This window comes from Sparus aurata, chromosome 9 (assembly GCF_900880675.1).
Source record: "Sparus aurata chromosome 9, fSpaAur1.1, whole genome shotgun sequence".
In the NCBI taxonomy this organism is placed as follows: Eukaryota; Metazoa; Chordata; class Actinopteri; order Spariformes; family Sparidae; genus Sparus; species Sparus aurata.
The window spans coordinates 7,320,524-7,347,089 of NC_044195.1; the positions used below are offsets into that span (position 1 = coordinate 7,320,524).

The 26,566-nt window shown below is 44.4% G+C and overlaps 1 protein-coding gene across 5 annotated transcripts in view; it reads right to left on the reverse strand.

Moving 5' to 3' along the window:
- Window positions 1-26,566, reverse strand: part of kalrna (kalirin RhoGEF kinase a) — a 155,928-nt gene that overhangs the window by 36,705 nt on the left and 92,657 nt on the right. For 3 of the 5 annotated variants that reach the window (XM_030427283.1, XM_030427284.1, XM_030427286.1), the window contains 2 exons: window positions 11,001-11,079; window positions 10,687-10,854 (listed from right to left, as the gene is read on the reverse strand). In XM_030427283.1, the coding sequence (XP_030283143.1) occupies window positions 10,687-10,854; window positions 11,001-11,079 (247 nt within the window). Of the gene's footprint in view, window positions 1-3,662; window positions 3,945-10,686; window positions 10,855-11,000; window positions 11,080-21,612; window positions 21,958-26,566 lie in introns of those variants that run through there. The other 2 variants (XM_030427285.1, XM_030427287.1) reach the window with 2 other exon arrangements.

The following is a 26,566-nucleotide window of genomic DNA, read 5'->3' on the forward strand; positions in this document are numbered from 1 at the left end:
TGGGAGTTATGATGAACTCATCAGTCCTCTTCCTCCACTGTTACTGATGCTGCCACCTCTCACAGTGACCAGAGGTCTGTGTTTATTGAGATGATTAGAGACTTGGTTTGAGCTGTGGGTCAGATCAGAGTGGCCACACTGAATCACAGCAGATGAAACAGAGGAGTGAGGACCAAGCTAATGCCGTCTCTGTCCATTATTTCTGCTGGCAGACTGAGAGGGTGTGTGTGTGTGTGTGTGTGTGTGTGTGTGTGTGTGTGTGTGTGTGTGTGTGTGTGTGTGTGTGTGCGCGCCTCAGGGTCAGAGTAGTTTCCTGTCCATCTTCAGGTTTAATGGGTAGTGGAAGGGAAAGAGACGCAAGAACACTTTACACCCCAGTTAATCACCCGGTGACTGTGTGAGTGAGTGAGGAAGTGCATCTGTGTGTGTGTGTGTGTGTGTGTGTGTGTGTGTCTCTGTCAGGAAAAACATGGCTTGGCTCCCCCTCGTCCTCATATCACACAGACTGAATGCAGCTGTGTGTTGTCAGAGACATGACTACAGACGTGCAGAATGGTCGTACAGTTCATACGCAGATGTTGTAACACACACATCATACAAACCGGTCTAACCAGCTGAGCTTCAGTGATAAATCAGCAGTGTTAGGTTTATACAATTTGGTTATATAAACAGGTTGTTGAGGGAAATGTTCTGAAACTTTGGGAAACGGAGCTGGATGCAGGGAGGCACGTCTCCCATGATGCACAGAGAGGAAGAGGATTTATTTCCTGAACTCTGACACTCGTTCTCATGAAGTGTAAGGAATATGAACGTGTCGCCACTGTCCTTCACATGTGCGCAGTCTCTAAACGCGAAGCTCGGCTGCTCTGGGGCCAGAGTCCACTGTCCCTGCGCACGCAGCTAGTTAACATTTAGCTAACTATATCTGCATGCTGACATGACCTTAAAAAGGGGCAGTGCATGGATAACTGTAGTCCTGAGCCGCAAAGATGTTTTCAGATATACAAACAGAAATATACACACACACACACACACACACACACACACACCGAAACCTGTGAAGGAAGGTTCAGAACCAAACATGAGCAAACAAACAGCGCGCACACCGCAGGGCTCTACTCATCTATTGTGTCACAGTGGACAGTGAGAAAGGTTTATTTGCTTATTTCGTGGTTTGCAGATAACCGGCAGCCCAAAACAGCACATCTGATCTGTCAGTGCCGTGTGTGTCGGTGTCGGAGTCAGGCCAGAGAGAGAGAGAGAGCCGGTCAACACAATAAAACCACTTCAGAAATTCAGCCCACTTCAGAGCATTGATTGGTTGACAGCGCACACAGTCGATGGGGTTGGCCTGAACTGAGAGAGCAGTAATGTAAGCTCTCCTCATTCAATTGAACTAGACCGTCAGGTTTACAACAGAGGAAGATATAAAACCTAATGGGTTCACGTAAAATTTTTACCTTCCACCAAAATCGATTGTCTAATTTAGATTCTCCTTAAAAAACACTAAATCAGGCAAACAGCTTTAAACTAAACCACATGATTGTGGCTGCAGGAGTGCTGGGCATTGAAACCCAACGCACACCCTAAACATGACCTAAAGAACAACTCCCACTGTTCCACCGTGATGGACACACAGCAGGCTGATGAGGGGATGAATGACACACCTGTAAACTATGTGGTGTACTCTGCATTACTATTGACACCATGTACTGGCATTACCAGCAGTGGTAAATGCTGTATTACTTCAGACACATGCCCACGTTACATGTCAGGGTTCTCCCCAGATGGTGGAAAAGCGGCGCTGCGCTGCTATACCGTTAGGTCAGCACCGCTATACTCCGTGTCCGTTTGCCGTCCGTCCCCCGGCTGACGGCTAGGAGCTCCCAGCTGACGACGATGAGCGTCCGTCCGTCCCCCGGCTGACGGTGCGTCGCTACACTAAAAATTTCTGGGGAGAACCCTGCATGTAAAACGAATTTAAAGGGGAACTCCACCAATTTTACACATTATGGATGATGTAGGGTGTCAGGTATTGATCTGCTGTAATGATTCTGATCATTTGTTTTAGAACATACCATAATTAGTCCAACAGTGTTATAGGTGTGCAATGCTAAACCAGTGGACTGCTTTTCACAATGCAGAATACACCCACTGTAGCCACTGAGTGACATCACTGAAGGCAATCCATCAGGTTACATGCAGCGTAGTTTAGAGACACAAAAGTCTTTTTACTATTTTTTATTCTTTACGTATGCAGTAGAACTCATGTAAACACATTTAATGTGTCAAATTGGTGGAGTTCCCCTTTAAGTCATAGTGATTTTAATATTGAGTCAGGAATGTTGCGTACCATTTTTCTAAAACCACAAGTGCTCCCACCTATACACAACCAGATATGTTGTCACCACTTTTTTTCAAATGACCCACATGACTGTTCCAAAAATGAATGACATGAATGTGATTCATTTTGTGATTTGTGATGTTAAAGCCAGACTCTTCCCGGCAACAAACCACCAATTCTATTTCCTATCTGGAGAGGAAAGTCACCTGCCTCCCAGGGGTTTGCTTGTTAGGAGAGCATTATGAGCTGAAAAAAAAAAAAAAAAAAACTTTGGAGAGAACAGTCTCCATGAAAAACACTTGTTACTTATTTGCCTGTCTCACACCGACCTCTGTATGAAAACAACCCAGTCCCAGTCTGACAGGACCCAAAGGGAATGGCCTGAAGCTTAAACAAGGTTTTTGCACATATTCAACTTCAAACCCTTCTTTGTTACAACGCAGCACTTCACTTCACCTCAAGAGACTGACTCGACAAGAACAACAGAGGCTTGTTGTCGGACAAAAAGTCTGCGAAAAGAAACTTTTTTCCATTCGTTATAGAAACCCAGACCAGAAACAGATCCATTTCTGAGGAACTAAACTTACAAGTCGAGCCTTTGCTTTAACGTTACAGTCTACAGTCACATCATCTGATTTCTGAATGCGACCCAGTGGCAAACAAGTTCAGACAGAGAATCGCTCAAGAACCGGCCAAACAGCTCCGAGTGAAACCGACCAGGAACCACAGGGTCCGACTGTGGGGAAGGACCGTTATTGGGAAATCCTGAAAATGATTCCTGGGATGACTCCAGTGAAGTCAGTGTTAAAGTCCTTTGATGCTGGCCAAAGGATCATTCATACCGTAACCTGCTACACACCCAAACACACCCGCGCGCACACACACCCCGTGCAGCCGCGGACTGAAACGCAGGAAAACAGATTGCTCAATCCAACATCTGATTCTTCATGCAGACAAAGACAGAAACTGTCCTCTGTGTCTCTCTCCCACTCCGTCTGTCTGTGTGACACATAGCTTCCTGTTTCACAATTCATTTTCAATTCAGATTTAGTTTCCAGTGGAGCCACAACAATCGTAAAAGAAGGGGAAAAAAAATCGAAAGAACAGGAATTACTACCTCGCCTTTACCACAGTCAGTGTTGCACGTGCACACACACACACACACACACACACACACACATGCACACGCACAAACAAACCTGTTCTCAGCTTCATTCTTCAGCACACACACATAAAATACAAACTTCATAACTTGTAAAGCATGCACCACAAACACACACACACACACACACACACACACACACACACACTGTCCCACCTGTGCCGTTGTAGCAGCAGCAGCAGCAGCGGGTGAGGATCCATCCACAGCAACGCCGGGCTCGCTTCATCCTCACTCACACACACACATCCTACACTCACACACACATCCTACACTCACACACCTCGCCCTCTCAGACAAGTGCACTCATACACACACACTTCTCTGGAGCTGTTTGACTCGATCGCTAACCGGCAGACCAAAACTATCAACTTGTTCACCAGACTGACTGGGACAGTGTGTGTGTTCGCCTAGAGCTTCCAGCTCACACTGCTGAGATTCACCATACAGAGAGGACGAGCGAGGGAGAGAGAGGGGGAGAGAGAGGGAGGAGGAGCCTGCACACAAACACACTTGTCTTTCTTTCTCAGGCAGAGTTGTAGAGTAGCTCTCTCTCCCTCCCTCCCTCCCTCCCTCTCACACTTCAGTTCCCTGGAACAGAAGTCACTGTTAATTATTGTGGAGGGCTACTTTCCCATTGTGGCCAACAGTGTGTCCCAGCTCAGAGACAGAAGTGACGGAGTGAGTGTGCGTCTTAAGTCCTTCTCGGAAAGTCAGTTTTGTTGCTTTGCCGGCCTCATCCGTCTGTCGGGGCTTTTTGGCGTGTATCTGGATGATATCCTGTTACATAAATGTGTTATAATGGCTGTATTCAAATTTGGCAGAACCACCGCTGATAGCGCTGCACTGCTGAACAGCGGCGAGCTGGACAGTAACATTACGTGAATGGATCTGCACTATTTTAAAACCTTTTGTAAGCCATCGACAATGAAAACCTTTATAGAAACAATCTAACAGGACAGCTGGACTGCTTAAATATGAAAGGGGTCACTTTTAGTAACAGAGCCAACTCTTCAGGTCCCTTTAGCTTTATAGCAACTTCCAGCTCATTGCCTCGACCCACAACTTTCCTGTTTTGTTGAACTTCCACTTCTGTCAAAGTCATGTTTTCAGAATCAAACAGCAGGCAGGTGGATTAGCGACTAGCTGGTGAAACACAGTGGAAACTTTAGCAGCTAAAGACCAGGATAGTTTACTCAGGAGCTGGTGGCCAAAAGTCTTTTTTGTCTGAATGACATGACAACTTCGTACAAGCACACACACCACAAGCTCATGTTGCGCGTCAGGATTGGTTCACGTAGCCTGGCTGCGGCCAGTGGCAAAATGGGATTAAGAGTGGGCCACTTACCTCCAGAGGTAACCCGGAAGAGAAGGACTCTGCTGGTCACTGGCTAGCTCTCCTCCCGCAAATATCAATAAGGATTTTAAGTGCCCTCTTGGTTTGACCAGAACAACAGATTTGAGGTTCTGCCAGCAAGCCGTTTGTGACTGAGGGGATAGACGGACCGGTGATTAGTATTGGCCGATACCGTTTCCAGCAGTCAGTGATTGGCCACAAAAAACCTGATTGGAGCACCCTTTAAAACCATCTTCAGGTCCACCACATCATCATAAATGGTAGTGATATGTCAGCGTGGTGTTCGCAGCTTGTTCCTGCTGCCCCAAGAAGCTCTTTTCTGCCTTCGGAAACAAAGCACTTTGCCCAGAGAATGAGCCCGACCTGAACTCATCAGGCGTTCTGTTTTTAACGTCCGATCCTGACGCAGTTAATGTAAGCTGAAACACTGAGTCTTTGTCACCCTGTCATACAGTCCCACATGAATTTCTCTCCCCTATGAACAGCCTTTGTGTTGCATTAATAGCACTGCCATGGTATTAACAAACCCTGACACTTAATAGGACATAAAGCCCAGCACAGACAGTAGGTCAATCACAACCCTAACCCTAACCCCCAAACACACACTGATGGCAGCAGAGCTATCACTTGCTCAAGGACACTTGTGCATGTAGACCGGAGGAGTCGACATCCTGCCATTAATTGATGACCCCTCTCATCCGCCTCAGCCGGACGCCCTGGTCTCACTTAGTAAAGTTGTAAATAAGTCATTAGGGTGAATTAACATGCTGCATGTAAAACTTCTTTTTTTATGGAATCATACTTGAAGCAATCTGCATGAAAGATTTACAATAATGGTCCGATGATTCTCTTTTGATTCTTCTGCCCTGCACCAGGAGAGGGAAAAATGAAAGAAAACACTGTTTTGTAAACTGACTGACACCGAGATGAATCCTCTCTCACCTTTCAGCTGGCTTAATATTGGCATTTTACAGTAGTATTCCCGTTTAAAGTACTCATATTTTATGTAGGTTTTCTAATTTTACCTGCGCATAGGAGGCGATAAAACAATTACAATCTCTCCGTCTTCAACGTTGCGATGCTCTAACCTTTCACTTATTGCCACAGAATTAAATTCAGGGGAGTCTTAACATCTAGTATGACGGAATTGAGCTCCTTCCTGACAGCTCACTGTACACATTAATGATATTCATCAGTTAATCATTTGAAAACCTTTTCTACAGACGTGTTGTGCTTTTAAGCCCATTTCTGTCTCATTCAAGTTCAATCTTTATTTCGTCTCCTCTTGTTGGGAACACATCTCGTTATTTCAAGGAGCATTGGACCTTAAATGCCCCCACCCTGTGTGGTTGTGCGTGTGTGTGGAACACTGCAGCAGCAGGTAAGACAACACACACACACACTTAGCCTAGATAAAGTGCTTCCAACAGCTCTGTTTCCCTGCAGTGTCCCATTTTAAAACACAGCGTATATCTACGGATATTCTGAACAATATCAAACTACTGCCTCCGTGGCCACACTCTACAATAGCGGGTATGATTTTTACTGGGTATATTTATGACAACTACAACGTTATGACAAGACAAACGACTTGGTTAACGTAAAAGAGAAGCAAGGAGGCGAGGGCCAATACGACCGAGTACAGTACGAGGCCCATTCACAGCTACAAGCTAATGAACACAAAGATGAAGAGTTACAGCTCTTTGTTCCAGCTGTTTTAGTGACTTCAAAACTCCATCGTGACTGCTTTTCAGCTCGGTTTACTTCAGAGCTTTACTGTCTTCTTCACAGCCTTTTAGAGAGGACAAGGAGACCTACTTTACAGAACAGTCACAAGACCGACACACACACACACACACACACCCATCATACGGAGAGGGGAGACGGAGGGAAGAGGCTGATGCTTGAGAGAACTCGGGCAGAAATGTTCAACCAGTCCACTTAATTAGCAGTGACTCTTTAGGATTAAATAACAGTTGGACTCATTCATTAACAAATAGAGGACAGTTAATTAAATACCCATCAGCCTCCAGTCAGTTCACTGTGGAGCAAGCAGCCCGATTCTGCATTCGCACCATCAAACCATTATGGTTTCCGTGAGGTGTCCACATGTCGCTGGAATCAAGTGGAAAGTCGACAAAAGGGAAGGTCAGTCCTCCCTGCTCGAAGGGTTATTGTCTATTTGCTCAGTGTGGTACAGCTCCACATGTCTTGCTGCTGAAGAGTAGGTGAATGAGCGGTGCACAGCAGAACACTGAATGGTTAACATAAGCCAGTGCTGGAATAATGAAACAGCATGGTTTCACACATACTCGAGGACTGGCTGTATCTGTGTTTTCCAGCCCGCAGTAACGTGTGATCTGGAGGGGACTGGATGCAGCTGACAGCCAGGGCTTTAACTGAAACAAATGACTGAGGAAGGAAGTACAGAACAGCGTTTAGAATGCGTCCGCACCATGCATCCAACAACTACCGGTGCTATCTGGATACAGCACGGTAGACGGCTCCCCGTTCATCCCCGCGACGGCTGCTCGGCGGCACATGAAGTCAGAAAGCTCGACCTCTTGGCCACACAATGACGCCACTCTTCTTCTACTCGGCCAACTTCCGGTTCAGTGCCCCGCTTCAATGATTTAATCTTGTGGCTCTTCTAGACTTTAATAATTTTATTGGAGCGATTTGGCTCAAATTATGGAGACACAAAAGAGTCATTGGGGGTTTGTGACGCTCCCAAAAAATATGCATCCGCCATATTACAGCAGCCTCGCTCACAACGTGAGCTTATGAAAAAATGTTTGAAAAATTTGGACCGCAGCGTGTCATGTGATGTAATTACAAGGTTTGGCCACTAGCAAAAGTTGGCTTCCAAACCTGGCGCTCTTCCTGGCGGGCTCCATCCACTGTTTCATTTTCTCATATCCCACTGATAATGTGATCTGTGTGCTTTTTTTTTTAATCCTCTGTACACCTCCATGCTCAAAACGCTCACACCTCTATCTCATACTTGACTCGAAACTGAATTAGTTACCGTTTACTGAAGTGTCAATAATAGTTTAATTATTTCTTCCTTGTGACTCAGGCCGGTAAAATCAACCTTGTTGATAGGTAACACAAGTCAGACAACATGACACTGAGCCTACCAACACTGCAGTCATACACCAGAGTTTCCTCAATATTTCCTATATATCTTTAGAGTGTGTGTGCGTGTGTGTATGTGTGTGCGTGCGTGTTTATTTCCATGTGTAGCGGCGGTAGTTGACGGATTTGCATCCCTCCAAAGAAACACAAAACATCCTTTTCATTAGCAAGAGCAGAAAAAAACCCCCACCATGACTGCGGCAGGCAAATCAGCTGATCTCACAGTGTGCGCGCGGGTGTGTGTGTGTGTGTGTGAGTGAGTGAGTGTGTGTCTGTGAGACTTCAGCATGGAGGAATCTCCCACACACTCAAAAACCTCCTACATGATGTTTATAACCCTCAGCAAGACAACAACTGTGAACTTTGTGGCAGGAAGGAGAGTTGTATTAGGAAAGCAGACTGCGTGCGCGTGTGTGTGTGTGTGTGTGTGTGTGTGTGTGTGTGTGTGTGTGTGTGTGTGTGTGTGTGTGTGTGTGCGCATGTGTGGGAGGAAGCATATGGTTGGTGTGTCAAAGTTTGGTATTCAGAATGTCCTGATAAGAAGATGGGAGTGATGACACGTGTGTGTTCGTAATAAATAAATCGCCTCCATCGACAACATAACAAACTGTGGATGCTAAGTCAGTTATAACTCTCGGCACCCACTTCCTCCTTGGTGTGAAACTCCCATAATGCTCAAAGAACCTCATGATGAGAAGCCACAGCCACCACTGCTTCTGTTCTGATTCGTGGATATCATCAGCACAATCTGCTCTGTGTCACAGTAGTAATGGTCGGAGGTCAAAAGTGCAAACAACTGAAGGACAGTTGTAGGACAGAACAGGAGTGTGTGTGTGTGTGTGTGTGTGTGTGTGTGTGTGTGTGTGTGTGTGTGTGTGTGCAACCCTGAAGCAGTGGCACAGTAACCACAGCGACCGTCCTGTCATGTCATTTCTTCTGTCATGTTTGAGTCCTCTGCAGCCAAACACCGTTACCATAGTTACCCAGAAGAATAAAATGTTGATTTGTTCTGACCAGCTGACAATTCATCCTAAAAATGTTCTGGGTTAAATATCACTCGGACTCGGTCAGCAGTCACCAGTACAGCCGACAGCTGTATCCGTGTTATCTAGCGCACTAGAAACAAGAAAGCCACAGCAGTTCATTTCCCAGTAACGTTTCCCCAAAATGCGTCTAGAATCCTGGGCCAGATCTTTCTGATGGGTCAGGGGAGGAAACATCCTGTCAACATGCTCAGACACCTTCATTAAATCCATCTCACAGGATTGAAAGATTATCTACTTTGCATCAATAATGCATGGATTCATGATGATCATTTAACAGTATGAGTACAGCACGTCTGAGGGCTGCTCTGATGATAGAGCAAAACAGGTTTCGCCTTTATTGTAATGTCCACATCTCACCAACAGAGGTCAATACAGATCTGATAACATGATGTGACCAGACTGAAGGAAATCAATGTCTTCTACGTCTGTCCAGTTAAAGATAAAAGGCATGATCTGATCTGAATGGAGCGATAATTTATTATTTGACTGACAGGCTTTTCAAAACTTGGTTCAGACGGGCTTCCATAACTATTCAATGGTTGCAATCCACCCAACCAGGTCACTTCTGACTGTGTGTGTGGCTGCAGGAAACGGTCTGTGGTTCATGTGTCACTTTATTCACGACTGTGCTTTATGTGTGTATTCGCTTTCTGCTGTGGGAGCAAAGCGGCAAAAGCATGTTGTGGCTCTCGCAAGTGACAACATGGTTGCAGCTGTCATAAACTTAAATTAATACCTCTCGTCTTTTGATGTGGGGATGTATGAGGTTTTTTTCTCTCTCGTCAGTGTATGACCTGCAGTAGGTGACCGTCGGCTCTGCCCCTGAGTGGAGAAGCAGCGTGCAGCACTGACAGGGAAGCAGAGCGTTGTACTGCTGAACAGCACAGACAGCAAAACATACTTCAGTCACCTAAAAGAAGGCAGACCTAAAAATATATAAAACTGTATATATGTTTATATGTACGCTATATTTTTTGGCACTTTACATACTCAAACGAATATATATTTTTAGGTGCGCCTTCTTTTAGGTGACTAAAATACGTCTTCCTGTTGGTGACGTTTGGCAGTACAGTGCTCTGCTTCCTGCATTGTACCTCATACAACCCCTTGTCAAAAGACCCCTACAATCCTAACCATACTTTTGTACATTGCACCACGGAGAACATGGTGATCCTGAGCCAGATCAGAAGGGGTATGTTGATGCCTTTCCTTGATCAGGGTTCGTACACATTTTTCAAGGTCAAATTCAAGCACTTTTAAGGGTCATTTTCAAGATTTTCCAGCACCTTATTGCTGGGGTAAAATACGTATCTACAGGAATATATATATACACTCATGATTTTTTTCTTCACTTTTTATCACAATTATGTACATTTTATTATGCTGTAAACATCTAAAATTAAGTTTCATAATAGCAAAAACTTCAGAAATTAATTATCCAGTCTGATCCCAATTTTGTGAAAGACACAAATTATAATGTCAAGCACTTTCAAGCACTTAAACTAAAATCCAAGCGCTTTTCAGACCTTGAAAACACAACATTGAAATTCAAGCACTTTCAAGGATTTCAAGCACCCGTACGAACCCTGCTTGATGATCCATTATCATTCCAAACCAAGTGATCCAGGCTTGCTGTTCCTACCTTTCCCCGAGCCGAAGAAGCAGTCCATCTCCACGCTGGAACGTGAGTGGGACACGCAGAGTGTGGAGCTGGGAACCAGTCCTTCCTGCGGCGGGCTGCGGTCGGTGGTTCGGACCAGACACCAACCGGGCCGCTCACTCGGCCGCTCCAACAGCTCCACCGTCTGGCCTGGAGAGAAGAGCAAGACAGCTGGCTTACAGAGTGGAACCTTCAGACACTCTCACTGTGATGGCGTTAGGAGATATTTTCTAGGTAAAGCAAACTTGGAGTGAGCACAGAATAAAATGTGTAAAGAGGACAGAGGTTTCTCTCACCGGTGCTGACAGACATCTCTGTGCTGCATCCTGCCGTGAAGTCCGTGAGGACGACTGTCAGCTCACAACCACCAGAGAGCTGCAAACAGAGAGAGAGAAGACACATCCGATAAGACTTCTCACCTCCAAAAAACAAAAAACACAACACAACACAAAGGGCCGTTTGTGTGTCTGAACAGACAAAACAACCTCATCCGTACTTCGCAATTTCAGATTATGACATCCTTAATCTGCGTTTCAGCCTCAGAGAATCTGTTGTATTGTTGAAAGAAGAGAAACTTAATCCAGCCAAATCAAGATGGACATCCGTGTTTACACAATAAACACTGAATGTCTCCATACAGAAAGTGACGAACTAGACTTGAACTTGATGTTCATGTTGCTGAGAACATTTAGGTTTAAAAAGGTGACAAAACTATCTGAACACTCAGCTGAGTAAACTTCACTTGCAGCAGCTGCACTTTGGTGTTTGTACGTTTAAATGGTCTGCAAGGCTGGAGGAACAGGATGAACCAGCAGCATGTGGACATGTGTTCCCGACTTTTCCTCGGTTTCATGACAAAACAATGAACCTAACAGACTGGGAAAGTGCTGGACTGAACACGAATAAAAGCTGCGAGAGCGCGTACAAAACACTCGACGGGTCCTGAAATCAGCCGAGCACAAAGGAAATGTGTGTGTTTGAACTCTGTAAAGCCAAATACATTTCCAGGAAGTGTAAACTGGAACCATTTCTTGGACCTGGAAATTGTACAATTCCATTTTCCTAGAAGGACAACCGGAGGAGCAGATGGTAAATTCACACTAGTGAAACAGGGGTTTTTCTTTGAGGATTAAACTAATCGTTGAGATTAGTTGGACAAGTTACCAACGGTCCATACAAAGCCTGATCCAGTTGTAAAGCTCTGTAAATCATATTTCAATGTCTTCTGTCAATACACACACACACACAAATATTTCTCCATAACGATAAAGTCTCAGGAATAAAAAAGAACAAGCCAATTAAAATATATTTAGCTGTCATCAACCAACAGTTTAATCTCCATTCTTATCCTCCTCTCAAGGGCTTCACATGAGGCTGAATCCTGATAATACTCTGGTCTGAAACAACCAAAAGTCATAAATAACTACAAATGTTTTAAAGGGCTTTAAAACATTTTCAGGGCTGGAGGTGAAGACAGGAGGCATGAATGGTACCTGTCATGAAAGGTGGTGACGGCGCGCGATGACCTGACTGCCATTACGGTTTAATGAACCCGTTACGCAAGAGTAATCTGACATTCTCACACACACACACACACACACACACCTGATTGGAGTATAGCTTACGTCACTTGAGACCTTTACACCCATTTAATAGCCATCGTACGGGCCAAAGTCACAGTACATCAATATGTATATACGGCACACCAACTGCATGCGGCACAGCATGGAACACAGCATGGAAGGAAAACGTCTACCTCCAGCTGACTGAGCTGAGATGACACAGAGGAAGAAATGAGACAAACACACTCAGTGGTAAAGCTTCCTGCACTGACGTGAGCTGGACCGCTGTGTACTGTAGAAACACCGTCAGCTGATGGCTGGGAGGCTGTGTCGGCTGTCCCGTGCTTTTGGTTTTTTTGCTGTTGTTTCACTGCTGACATTGTAGAGCCGAGACACCAGCAACACGTTCAAACTGGGCTGGTGTTTCTGTGTGAAGATTCAGGTCAACGGCGTGCAGACTGTGACCCAAACCATAGTATGAGCAGATGTGAATTAGTGAATTAGATCAAATAGATAAACTCATTTCTTACAGTATCACAGCAGTGAATGGACACGAAGAAGAACATAAATGTGTATAATGGTACGAAAGTGGCTGGAAATGAAAATGTTTCCACCGTTATCCGCCTTTTACGCTTTAAGACAATCATCCTGGAAGATGTGGGACAGTGTGTGTGTCATTTGAGTAAATGTGACTGAATGTGTGTAATCAGGCGCTCACTGCCCGGCTCAAGATCTCCTAGCAACAAAGACCCCTGTTTCTGTAATGGTGCAGTTGAGTTTAGACCTGACAGATGGCCCGGACACACACACACACACACACACACACACACACACACACACACACACACACACACACACACACACACAGGTGTTTTCTGCCTGATTAGACCCCAGCTCAGGTTGAAGGCGGGGCTGTGCTTGGCATTATGACATCACTAAACTCCATGCACTCGGTTGCCGCTGCGTCCCTGTTGTTACACGGCGGCACGGCCGTGAAGAGATGCTGAGCGCGGGCTGCTTACGAGGCGTCAGGGCTTAATCTGGCCCGCACCTAAACAGCAGGTATTCCAGATGCTGTGGCACTCAATCTTTCCACAGTGTGCGAGTGCTGGCAGGCGGTGCCATGAGGAGCCGTGGGAAATGCGTTTCTAATCGTCCGTTCTGTTTGCAAACACGGCTGTTCGTACTCGTGTTTTGTTTACCTGCTACACAAACTTGTCCACTTATTCCATATCCCATTCATCTGACTGGAGTCGGTCCATCTCCGCAGCAACGCAACAGCATTTGCAGAAAAATCTCAAATGTCAAGAGGCTGGCCAATCAATTACAATCAAGTGCACCTTCCTGTTGGATGACTTTGGAATGTAAATACTGTGTGTTTTACAATTTAGCTGTCAAGTCTTGTGAGAAAAGATGAGGTAGTTACCGATGAGTTATAAAATCCTGTCTGTTAGTTTTGCAAGCCGTTTTTTTGCCGTTTCCCTGCTCAACACACCTGAGTCAAAAGATGGGTTCATCATGAAGCTCTGCTGAAACCTGATAACAACCCAATCATTTGAATCAGGTGTGTCATCAGAGAAACATCTAACAACATGGAGGACAGGAACAGAACTGAAATAGAAAAAAAAGACTGCTCTAGCTGGACTCCCTGGATCAAATTCATTATCTCACTGGTACCTTAAAACAACATATTCCAACCAACGCGGTCCCCGGCACTGTTTTGTCACAAGCTCCCACCTTTATTGTCCCCCATCACCGTCAATGAGACGCAGGCTCAGTCGTGGGAGGAGGTCTAATCAGGCAGATTAAGTGGAAACACCCGAGTGGCTGCCAATAACTGTAAGAGCCGATCCAACTGGCAACTGCAGATTCACTGCTCGTCTTCAACATCCCTCTTTAGATTCAAGAAGACATATTGAAATTGCTTCTTTTGCCCACCCAACAGTCCAAACCTTCATTTAGAAGGTGGAACTGTATTTTTTTCTTTGCTTGAAAAATGACTTAAACAATTAATCAGTTATCACAACAATAGGTTTCAAGGCCAGGAAACTGTTAAGTGTGATGGCCCTTCAGCTGACGGTAAAATCAATTAAATAGATCACACATATTACTGAAAGTGGAGCGATGAGACGTTGGCAGAACAACGCTGATTTAAGTGGGGTTAGAGCTGGTCAGCCACATCAGGTATGTCAACAGTACTAAGCTCATTACTAGCATGAACATAACACCGGAAAGACACTTTAACTACAGCACAGTTAGTTCATAGCTTCAGTAGTTTCTATTATTTTGTCAATTCAGTATTTAGTGCTTTTTTTCCTATGATATCCTATATCATATTATACTCTTCACAGGACTGTTGATACTTTGTAGGATATTTTTAAAGCTCACAGAAAAAGGTTTTGATCTTTTACAGGATCGCCGGATAAAAATAATAGCCAATTTATCATCAATTCAAATCTGCGAATACAGTAGAGTAAACCTCAGTTGGAGAACAACAAGTCCAGACACGAACTCCAAACGGCATGACGGTTTTTAGCCAGAGAGGGCACCCACCCATCTGATAAACTGTCATCAATACCACCTCTTCAGACACAAAGAAGTGTTAACGGCCCTCTCAGGGCCCCGGACCCCAGGGGGCCGTGGCCTCCCCCTCTACATGCTGCTCTGTTAATCTAATGTCACTGTCTAACGTCTTGTGATGAATAAATGTTTGACCATGTTTGACTGCAATTCCTGTACATGTTCCAGTTCGGTCACTGAACACTAATGCTTTACATAAATTATATTAATGTGTGTATTCATAGACCCACACTTACCTCATCAGGAAGGGCTTTTACTGTGTTAATGTAAACACTGTGCTATGTATAATAACTTTTACTAATGAAATATCAACACTGATATTTTGAGCTATAATTACAATCTCACTCAAACTTGGTGAAAGGGTGAGAATTAAGACAGCAGTGTGTGTGTGTGTGTGTGTGTCCGTCATATGACCCATTTCGTAGCACTAAACCAAACCACACATGCATGCACGCTCTAGCTTGTGATGGTCATATGTTAGACCAGAGGAAGACAGCCTGAAGCAGAACGAATGGAAGCTGATGAAATCAGGAAACTTCATGTCATTCACTGGATGATAAGATTGGTCAGATATTCTGTTCTTAACGATGGAGGAATCTGATTGTACTCTGATTTTATACATCAGCAGCCATTTCAGTGAAACCTTGACGAATTGATCATTTTAATAAAACATATCATACAGCTATAGCTTCAGCTGAATACAAAACATCGCGTGGTTGACAAAGACAGAATTGAGTTTGGTGATGTTCATTTCAAAAAGGAGCCCTCTGTAGCTGATTTTCCAAACTAAATAAACATACTCTTGTTTTCATGAATGAATAAACAAACACAATTTCAGACTGTTTTACTTTGTTTATATGTGGCTGACCCTGCCACCTTTTTAGCTTCAAACCGCGTTCAGGGACCTGATTTTCCTCGGAGAACACTGGATTTGTATTATTACCTCATAAATACTGTAAACTGTGAAATGTGAATATCTTCTCCAAAACTACACAGTGCCCCTTTAAAAAGCTTTTGGCACAAATGTCAGATACAGCTTCATGGGGAGAAACAAAAACGACGATTTTGTGTAGAAAAAGAGGGTGAAGTAGGAAAAACAGCAGATCTGCAGACATACAGCACTCACTGAACACGTCACAGTCCACACTGGAGTGACTCAACAGAGCTGTTCCCTCGTGTACACATCCCTAATACACAAGTGAAAGAGGGCTGGTTTGAATTATCACTAGAAACACACTGTTATAGTAAATGATACAACTCCCTGAGTAAATTACTGCTGTTTCTCAAATTAAATGTGTTGAAGTCAGCTGCGGAAAGTATTTCACCACTGGAAAGATAGTCTTTTCATAAATCTGGGCTGTCTGTGCAGTAGGAAGACGTTGCTGAAATTGGCACTACCAAAAAAAAAAAAAAAAAAGTGGCTGTGGTTTTCTCTTTGGCACAACAGGCAGAAAACCTACAACAACCAGAATGCACTGCACTGCACAAGACCAATGAACACACCCTCTGCTGGGGGGATGTGCGAGTTTAGTTTATCACCGTTCATTTGCTTATACCAACATTGTAATGATACAAATCAACTTGAAGATTCTAATTCAAATAAATCACTGGAAGAAAGATGCAACACGGCCATGACTCAGCCTAATGGTCCACTGGTAAAATCTCCTACTGCGTTCACATTTAGCTGGTAGCATTTATAGCACTATGTTGCATATCGCCTTTGACAGCGGATCGGTTTGAAATACCGTAGCCACAGTGAGCCGTTAGAGGAAGAGCTGCATGGAACAGGCTGCACACCTCTGACGACTCAGCCAGGTAACCGACTCCCTCCACTGCTTTTCAGTCTCATGCCGTGTGCAGCATATTGTCAAATCATGGTTGCTCACAGAGTGATGGAAAATGGACAATTCCTATAAAAACAAATGGTTTGGAGGGCCGTTTAGCTCAGTTGGTAGAGCAGGCGTTCCATGTGCAGAGGCTTTGTCCTCACTGCAGCGGCCCCGGGTTCGAGTCCAGGCCCGGGGGCCTTTTGCTGCGTGTCACTCCCACTCTCTCCTGTCCTGTTTCCTGTCACACCTTCAGCTGTTCCATCAATAAAGCCGATAAAGGCCAAAAATATATATATATATAAATATATATATATAAAAAAAGGTTTGTTTTGAATTATAGAACCTATAGTATTAAACCACACGTGCTGTCATCTTAAATTCTTGGTGTTTCTACATCAACCAGGACTGAACTCTTGAGGACGACAGTCATGAAATTCTTCTGCCTCACGGAGGCTTTTCACCAGAGCTAGACACGTGCAGCGACACAGTAAGACGAGGCCAGACAAAACACACAGACGGATCAATTCATGAATTCAGATCTCTGACGTGACGGGACGAAAGGAACAGCGCGCCTGTGTGATGGCTTTGATTGGTGCGACTCAGTCACGCTCATTAGCGCAGTGTGAGGTCACCGGAGTCTTTGAGAGAAGACGTGCCAGTTTTCCGAAAACTTCCAGCAAAATAACGATTCAAATAAATACTAGCCTGCGCTGTAGATTATTGAGATTACCGTTAATTTGAAAAATCTGCCATTTTCACTGCCTCATGACTTCTGTGGGTCTCTCTCACACACGGGCTTCTGTGGGGAGCTCTAGTGGCTGCCAGGGAGCGACTGTTGTGAATGGAAACATAAATCAGAGTGACAGTGCAGGCTCATGTGTGCGCAGAATCTTTGATCATCGGGGACCACCAACCCCGTCTCTGAGGCATTACTCTCATATGTAACTCATTTGCATTATTTATGTTCACTGGCAGCACTATGTTCAGTGTGAGAAGTGAGTGCCACTTTCTTACAACGCATCGCCTGACTCCAACACTGGAAACGGAGTCTCTGTCTTCTCCTTTAAGTCTAAGATTTGATCTTTTTCGACTGAACTCAAAGTGTTTTGAGTTTGCCCAACAGGAGCATAAACACATCAATTACGCCCTTCTTACCAGAAGCCAATATAGCCGGGGACACTAGTTAAAAGCCTGACTGATGAGATTTTAATAGATAATTGGGAAACAAAATATGGGTGGCATCACAGATCTTGATTTAGCCATTGCAATAAATGATGCACACGTCTCGTAAGAGAACAGTATAACATTTCTATCGTGTTATTTTAACTAACTAAAACTGTCGTTTCTTCACGACTACACAGCCAAAGAATCGCAGCTACGGATGAAACGTCCTGCCGCCTTTGAGCTGCTGAACAGTGTCTGTTGGCGTCATTTTCATTTTAACGATCTCTGTGAACTCTGAAAATCGAGCGTGGTTCGCTTGTCAAAGCTGAATATACAGCTTTTATGAAATGACACATTCAGCAGATGTGTGAAAATGATAAAAAAAAAAAGCACAAGTTGCAACACATAAAATCAAGTCTAGACTGGTTTGATTATATAATACAAAAGGTGCAATTCATAACGGTGTTTTATGTGCGAGTGCATGTTACACAGCCCGCAGATGTATACATTTAAGGGGAAAATACGCGTGGTTACAACAACAGTCAGACAGTGAATACTGGAATGAAGACGACGTCTTCCTGGAGTGGAACTCATGGAAAAATCCCTCAGGCCCCCGATTGTGAAAAGTGGGTAACTGCAAATACACCTCTATTTCAGGAAAACCCCTCCCTGTGTGCGTAGCTGCCCGTAGTCTCAAAAAAAACAGTCTGGCTTTGAGACAATGTTACCTCCTCATAACACTCAGTTAATCTCTCAAACACTGCACTTCATGAAAACCTATTCAGACGTCTCTCTAGCTGTTGGATCCACACTAAATGACGTGTCAATTCAAGAGCTGGAGTTCTATCAACAAACTCTACCAGCATCACACACCATGGTAATACGAATCAGGCCAGGCAGAGCAACCGCAGTATGTGTTGCCTTCCGTCCGTTCGTACACATGAAGATGCTCACTATAAGACTGTTTCAGTAATCTGTAAATAATAGAAACGTAACACACGCCAAGTGTTGTGGTGAGGAGCTGTTCCCTGGAAGTACATTTGAAAGCAGAAAAGTGAAAAAGTGTCGCACAGTCTGGCTTGTCTTTATTCGGATGATGTTTTGGCCCTGAAGCCTTCATCAAGATCTACATTCATTAAAGACCTGAAGGCTCAAACGTCATTTAAATGAAGAGAAATGCAAAAGCAGCAGGAGTGCGCTTCAGTGGTGCACGTTACGTTAAGTTTAACAGTAGGAACTTGTTTGCTCCCATTGGAGCAGAACCCGGATCGAGGGAACCAGTCAGACCAGTCTCCCATCAGACTGGCTGAAAATACAGCAGCTCAGGAGCTCAGCAGCGACATATCATGTCTGCAACACGGCCAGACGGAACGGATGATGAATCCCGCACAGCAGGCAGGGTGACCAATCAGACTGCCTGCTGCTCTGCAATCCAAGAGAAGACATATACGCGACAGGGAAAGCTAAGAAACTGTTGAGAAACCGCTTAACCCTAACATAAACCTAAAAACAGCAACACTGACTCCTCTAAGAGCAAACAACCAAATCACAGTGCAGGTTTTAAACATGAGGTGCACTGGCTTGCTATTATGTGCTCCGACGGTAAACAGGAGTCAGTGAAACCGTATCAGAAGCATCGTACGACCTTCTTCAACAACCCGTGCACATACTTCTAAGGATGAAGTGGGATGATGAGACGACAGCACTGTAGATGCAACATGTTCATCTGTATAATCATTAGCCAGTGATCTGTGAAGGCTGTGTAACTAATTGCCGTGTTATGCCTTTTGGAAGCCACGACTCTCTTAACGCAGCACGCTCTGGAATACCTCATTTAAAGCCCCGGAGTCTTGTTACTAGTGAGTGTGTCCACAGATGGATTGCTGCGTGGTCAACAGTAATAGAGGCGTGGGGAGCTGAGCCAGGAGGCAAAGGCAGTCCGTCTATGTTCCAACACTCAGTGTAGCCGTGAGCTCCGGGTGACCAAAAGAACAAGATCCCGGATAAAAAGCAGACACAATTAGCTCCCTCTGTGCGGTGGCGGGGCTCAGCCTCACAGATGACGAGCTCAGAAATCAAAGAGTTATCTCCGAGTAGAGCCGCCGCTTCTTCTTCGTCATGTCAAAATGAGCCAGCTGAGGTGGCTTGGGCATCTGATCAGGGTGCTTCCTAGGCGCCTGGCTTTGGGGATTTTCTGGGCATGTCCAACTGGGAGGACGCCCTAGGCAGACCCAGAACACACTGGAGGAGTCACACGTCTCATCTGGCTTGGGAGCAACTTGGGATCTCTCAGTGGCAGCTGGAAAATGTTGCTGGTTAGAGGAAAATCTGGACTATCTTACTTAGCCTAGCATTGCAATCTGGCCTTGGATCAGTGACAGAAAGACAATATTAAGGAATATGAGGACAGTTATAGATTTTCTAAACACCACAGTGGGTTCTTTTTTTTAAACTGCCAATGCTGCAAATAACAGGCTGACAATGTGCTGGTGAGAGTAGTATCTAAACCTTTGAATGTTAACGCACAGACCATAGATGTAGTGTGTTAATATCAGCGGTCCGCAGTGTGGAAGGAGTGTGGTGCATTAACTCAGCGACATGTCAGCTTGAGGTCCCACGTCCAGGATAAATGCGATGATACATTGAAATACTCATTTCTGTCCTTTCAGAATACTCGCATTGCACTCAAACAGGCAAAAAAGTTCAATCCCACTGTGAGTCCGTGAGTGTGTTGACACTGTTTATCCAGTTCGTCTCTACCCTGTAATCTGAATTAAACTGACTGCAATCAGCCGTCTGGACGCTCACATTTCAGTTATCCCGTCTCTCTCTGTGGCAGCTAATGGCCTGTTTCCTGTCTGTCTGTCTGTCTGCCTGGCACATATACACACCCTGTGTAACCATTAACCTCCTCTATTACACACACATACACACACACACACATACACACACTTCCTCCCGCAGTCTGGCTTTACAACATGCTAAGTGAAAGTCAACATTACGTATGATCTGGATTAGCATCTGAATCAGTGACCAAACCTCAGCAGTGACCAACGACCAAACCTCAAAACACTCATCCTCAGATTTCACATTAAAACGAAGCGTCAATTCAACCCCACGGAACTCTTCACGGCTGCACATTGACCGCTTTTTATGATCTTCGCTGAAGCAGCACTATCTTCATAAGGAAGGCTGAACTTTAAAATGACAGAGAAACTTGCAAAACTTTAGCTGAACACTAAAAAATTGCAACAAAATCTGATCACACAGAACTCTCCCAGCAGCTCCGGCCTCATAGAAAAATCCAGTCACAACAGAGGAGCGTGCAGAGTGAATTGAAAACAGAGTTTGGAAGGTCTGACATGAATCTGTTTGTGCTCAACTCTTCTAGTAATACACACAGGTACTTGAGTATTTGTCAATGGTAGTAAACAAACATACCGCTGGCTAATTCACACATCTTGTTTTATTGAGACTAAGCAGATTTTGCCTGCTGTGAAATCGTGACAGCGATCACAGCTGTTTGTAAAAGATTAACTTCACTCGACTCAGTTTGTTAACACATTCTGGGGTCACTTATCTTTTATTTCACTTTATTCTTACTGCAGAAATTATACTTCTATAAGAGCAAAATCAAGTTAAACATGACAATGCTACATCTAGACAAACAGCAGCATATTATTTATTGATATAGAAAGAAAAAGGCTGACCTGTTGTCAGTAGAGTGTGTGAGCAGCTAGTTAACAGTGTGTAATCCAGCAGTCTGTACTCACTCTGCTGCTCTCTTTGAACAGTTTAAAGCTCATCCACTTTGGCATGTCTCCCTCTCCTCTTCTGTCTCCCTCTCTCTCTCTGTCGCTCTCTGTCTTTGACAACTCCCTCGTTTGTGTCTCTGCCACACACACACACAAACACGCCCTCACACTCCCTCTCTCTCTCTCCCTCTCTCTCTCCCTCTCTCTCATTCTCATTCTCATTCTCTCCCTCTCTGAACAAACAGCCGTTTGATGGGAACGCCACTCAGCTTGGTGTGTGTGTGCGCGTGTGTGTGTGTGTGGGGGGGTTAGTGTGTTCACATTTCTCCCACTCCATGGAAGTAACTGTGGCACTACAAACTGCAAGAAACTGTGTGTTTGTGTGTGTGTGTCATATGACCAGCAGATGGCTACTGTACAGCTTCAGTCTGAACCCGACACTGAATGCATTTGATTCATGAGAACACACACACACACACACACACACACACACACACACACACACACACACACACACACAAACACGTGTCAACGATTGCTCGCGGTATAGCAGAGTTGTAACTGTGTGCTGGGACACCAGCGAGAAAGTCAAGTACATCTTCATCTGAGCATGATACACTGCTCTGAGCAACATTATCAAACCACTGTGATATACAGTGTGTTACCCGTCACCCATCAGAAGATGTTGAATATTACTCCACTTTGACAGACATTGCCATTGTGATATCATTTGCAATGAGGGGGAATGATCATGTTTCCATGATCATCATTGTTTGCACTGAACAAACTATTAAAATCACATTGATAGTGTCTCATGTCCAGAGAACCAGCTTCTCTGCAGCGCCACAGTACTGCGTTATCGTGCCGTTTGTCACACACTTTATCATAAACACTGCGGAAGCTGTGATTTGTATATTTCAATAACATTTCATTCATTCATTGCGCATCCCTACTTTCATGCAACCCTCGTTTAGGAATGAATGCAAACGTTCCAGCCACATACAGACAACAGGGCCTATATAATGGGACAAAACCAATGAGGTTTGCCAACACCAGCTAAAGAGATCAGACAGGCACATTCCCTGTTGATTTGGCCTGTATCCAAATGCAGAACTACTTTTAGACACTTCCATGTGACATCAATGCCAAATATGTCACATCTACAGTTCAATGGACATGCAGTTCTCTTGATCTATGTGATCTGAAAAACTCGTGACTGGTAAATCAGAGGGAAACGATCAGTTTTAATTCTTAAAGCGTGGTCCTGCAGCACTTACTTGTATTAAGCTGTCAGTTCAGCCGAGCTACAAGAAAAACGCTCTGTACACCTATTGTTTTATTTTTGGGTTATTTCCCATTCTGGATATTTCTGTTTAAGTTGCAAAAGATGGAGATATCTTCTCTTAGATCTGTTCTGCTAACCCAAAATGTGATGAGATGTACGCAATTTCACCTGGGTTGCTGAAAAGGGTGGAAATGTTATATTCAATTAGGACTAAGAGTCTAGAGCCATGCTAGCAGCTCTATGAGGCTTTACTTATGCAAAGCTGTGCTTTGGGCTGGAAGCTAATGCCAGCATGCTAATGACTGCAATGATTAAATACAGGTATTAAGCATTTAGCTTTACTAGGATTTATCTTGAGGGACAATGACATGTATACCACATTTCATGGCAGTAAATCCAACTGGTCAGGGGATCTCTAAAGACATTAAGACTCATCCTTTGGGATCATTAATTGCAACAAACTTAGCCTGAAATATTTTTCAGGCTAGACTAAAGTAGAACGACCCACCAACAGACCGGCATTCATTGTCTGCCTTGCTAAACATCGCAAGAGGCAAGTAAAGTGGGTGGTGTCATCTGTGACAACTAGTCTTCATAGCAAAACAAAACAGAAATCCCTCTCAATAGACTCAAACTAAGCTTTATAGATCGCCTTCATTGGTTTAAGGTACAGGGATAAAGATGGCCCCTTTCCAGCCAGTTATGCATATTCAGTCCCACAGGAGTAACGAGCTACTAAGTTTTATTGGCTCTCGCTCACAGAAAAAACACAATTGTTACTCTAGCTGAAGGCGGAGACTAAAATAAGTGTTTGTCTTTTGACCAACAGGGATTTGGTAGAGCCATGAAGGCTGCCAAGCTGTCAACCACCGGCATGACACTTTAAATAACAACATCCAGACCACAGACTGAACCACAGCTGACTCATCGCGCCAAAAAACGTCACAGAAAAGACTAATTCCACACAACGTCACAGAGCTGACTTATTTCACAAGAGTTTGTAGAACTGGCTTGCACCTCAGCATGTTAACAAAACATCACACAGATGACAGGTCCGGAGTCACATCGTTACACTGGCATAGAGCGGTACTACAGTGCTAAATGACAAAAAAGGTCGATCGTGGGTGCCTTTTAAAATGACTGTTTCAGAAGGGTTTAGGGTTTGGTTGCTATCTGGCTTAAGGGAACTGAAACCACTTGACTGAAGTCAGAGAAAGGTCACCTTCATGGCTAAAACAACATGGACTTTTGGCAAAAAAAAAAAAAAAAACAGGTCAAACCATGACCTCCAATGTCAAAGTCGTGTATGTCCAACCCCAACATGACCTTTTGCTGATTAGAGGGGAAAGTCATAAGGTTCTGACGCGCAGACTGACATTGAGGGTCGTTGCATCAATGTTGTGTGAGTGTGAATCCCCTCATTGTCCTTCTGCGGTGTCGAAATGGGAAGATGTGCGTTTATACTGAATGAACAGTTTACTTAAGAACGAGAATTCAGTCGTTATCCAATCATCCTGACGCAGATGGAAAGATCCCCAAGACAAGAGAACAAGACCTTCCGATCTCTGCATACCTCGGCGTCAAGCTGCTACCCCGAAGCTTGTGTGACACACAACGGAGCGACCTCTGCTGAAGTTGCAGCCACAAGTGCCTCAGAACTGAACTCCTCCGGGGCTGTAGTGAACCTTTTTTGACACCAGGATTAACTAATGCCTTTAGCTCAGCTTTATAATCAATTTGGGATCTGTAGGCTTCTGGTGACTTAGATCACGCCATACAAGATAAATGGATGGACATCTTATGTTGTTATTTGGTTGTTGTTTTTTTTCTTTTACATTTTCACAGGAATTTCACCAGAGTTTCCATCAGCATGTGGGCGAGTAGATAACGACTGAAGTATCATTTTTAAAAGGTGAACTATTCCTTTAAGGGTTTTAAATCCTACGATAAATCTAAACAATACAGATGTTAAGGTGAAGCCTGATAACTGTCAGAGTTAACATCAGCACACTAAACTCCTTGTGTCATGTCCGCTCTAATGTACAGGAGCACCGAGAATGCCTAATAAAAAACGTGCACTGTCCAAAACGGGCTGCTTGAACTAAACCAGCGACTGCCGCAAAATGCAAGATGAAGTACGTCTGCGGTGTGTGTAAAGTGGTGAAGAGAGACCTAGAGATGGAACAGCAAAAAGGAGAAAGAGAGGCAAACAGAAAAACCCAGAGAAAAACAGGAGGGGGGGGAAAAAAAAGGATCCAGTCGTCACATAAAAAACGCCTCCAAAAACCACCAGAAACAGTAGCTTCCCACCCAGTCCACACACACACACACACACACACACATCCTCTAGACCCAGACAGCCAGTGGAACATCTGACTGCACCAACGCCGGGTTGTTATTATAGTATATGGGAGAGAGAGTTATATACGTAGGCAGAGAAGAAAAAAAACAGTGAGACAGACAGAGAGAGACAGATGGGCGAAAACCGAGAAGGTGAGAGAGAAAAGAGAGATGGATTGCAAAACGAGCAGCTAATTGCAGGTGTGGGTGTGCATCTAGTGAGGGTAATTCACTGTCGGATTACAGAGGGCGAAGACAGAGAAAATGGAGCAAGAGGTAGGGAAAAAAACCAAAAAAAACAGGAGGAAAGAGACGACAAAACAGGGCAAGGCAGAGACAGGTATGAAGACGTGTATGGGAGAAGGAAAAGGAAAAGGCGAGGAGGAACAGAAGCTGCACCAACAGTGGTCTGTATCTTTAGAAGCAACACTTGAACCTAACAGTAGCATTGCTGATGCAGTCAATCTGTGCCATTATTAGCTGATCAATACCCCTGTGTCCTTGTTGGGAGGTGGACAGCCTCTGATAACCCGGAGTACCAACAATGATTTTAAATCACCACATTATACAAGATTAATTGCCTGTTTACCGTCTTTTACCATTTAATTGTTATACTTGTTACCAGCACACGCAGCTCTCTCACAGGAGGTGGAGCCGGAAAGCGTTTTTCTGTCTGTCCTCTCTCACCTGTGCAGTGAAGTGTTCCTCACAGCTTCAGCTCGTTGTGACTGACTCACTGAACGTGTCGCAATGGGAAAAAAAACTCTTTTCTCCCCAGACTATGGCTGCTCTGATTACCGAGTAGCGAATGTAGAACCACTGTCACATTGTGGCAATCAGAATCTTTTCAAATGCATTTAATGAGCAAATGATTTGAAGTACAGTGGGAACCTCATGATGCCTGAAACTCAATTGTGTGTCTCCTCTTCTCCCTCAAAGGGAGAGGGAAAGGTTTTATTTTCAGCCTCGCTACTGTATCTGTATTGTAAAACATTAATCTGGCGATTGGTAAGCAACAGAAGCTTCCACCCCTTCAGCTTTGCCACAACCCAGAGAACACTTAGGACTGGCTCAGTATTGAAAAAAACATGCCTGATCCGATCGCTGACTCACTAACCCTCATATCTTGACTTGTTCCATTCCAGAATACACTAGAAATGGTCATGCTCCTCGATAGTAAATCCCTGGAGGGCTGGCAGAGCTGCATGAGCGCAACAAAAGGGAGCACCACCGCCCTCCACATACAAGATAACAAGCCCTGCCATGCTTCAACTCCATGCTGGGAGAAAAATACAGTTTCAGGCCAGCCGAGTCTCCAGTGCCAGCACAGTTATCCACAACTAATTA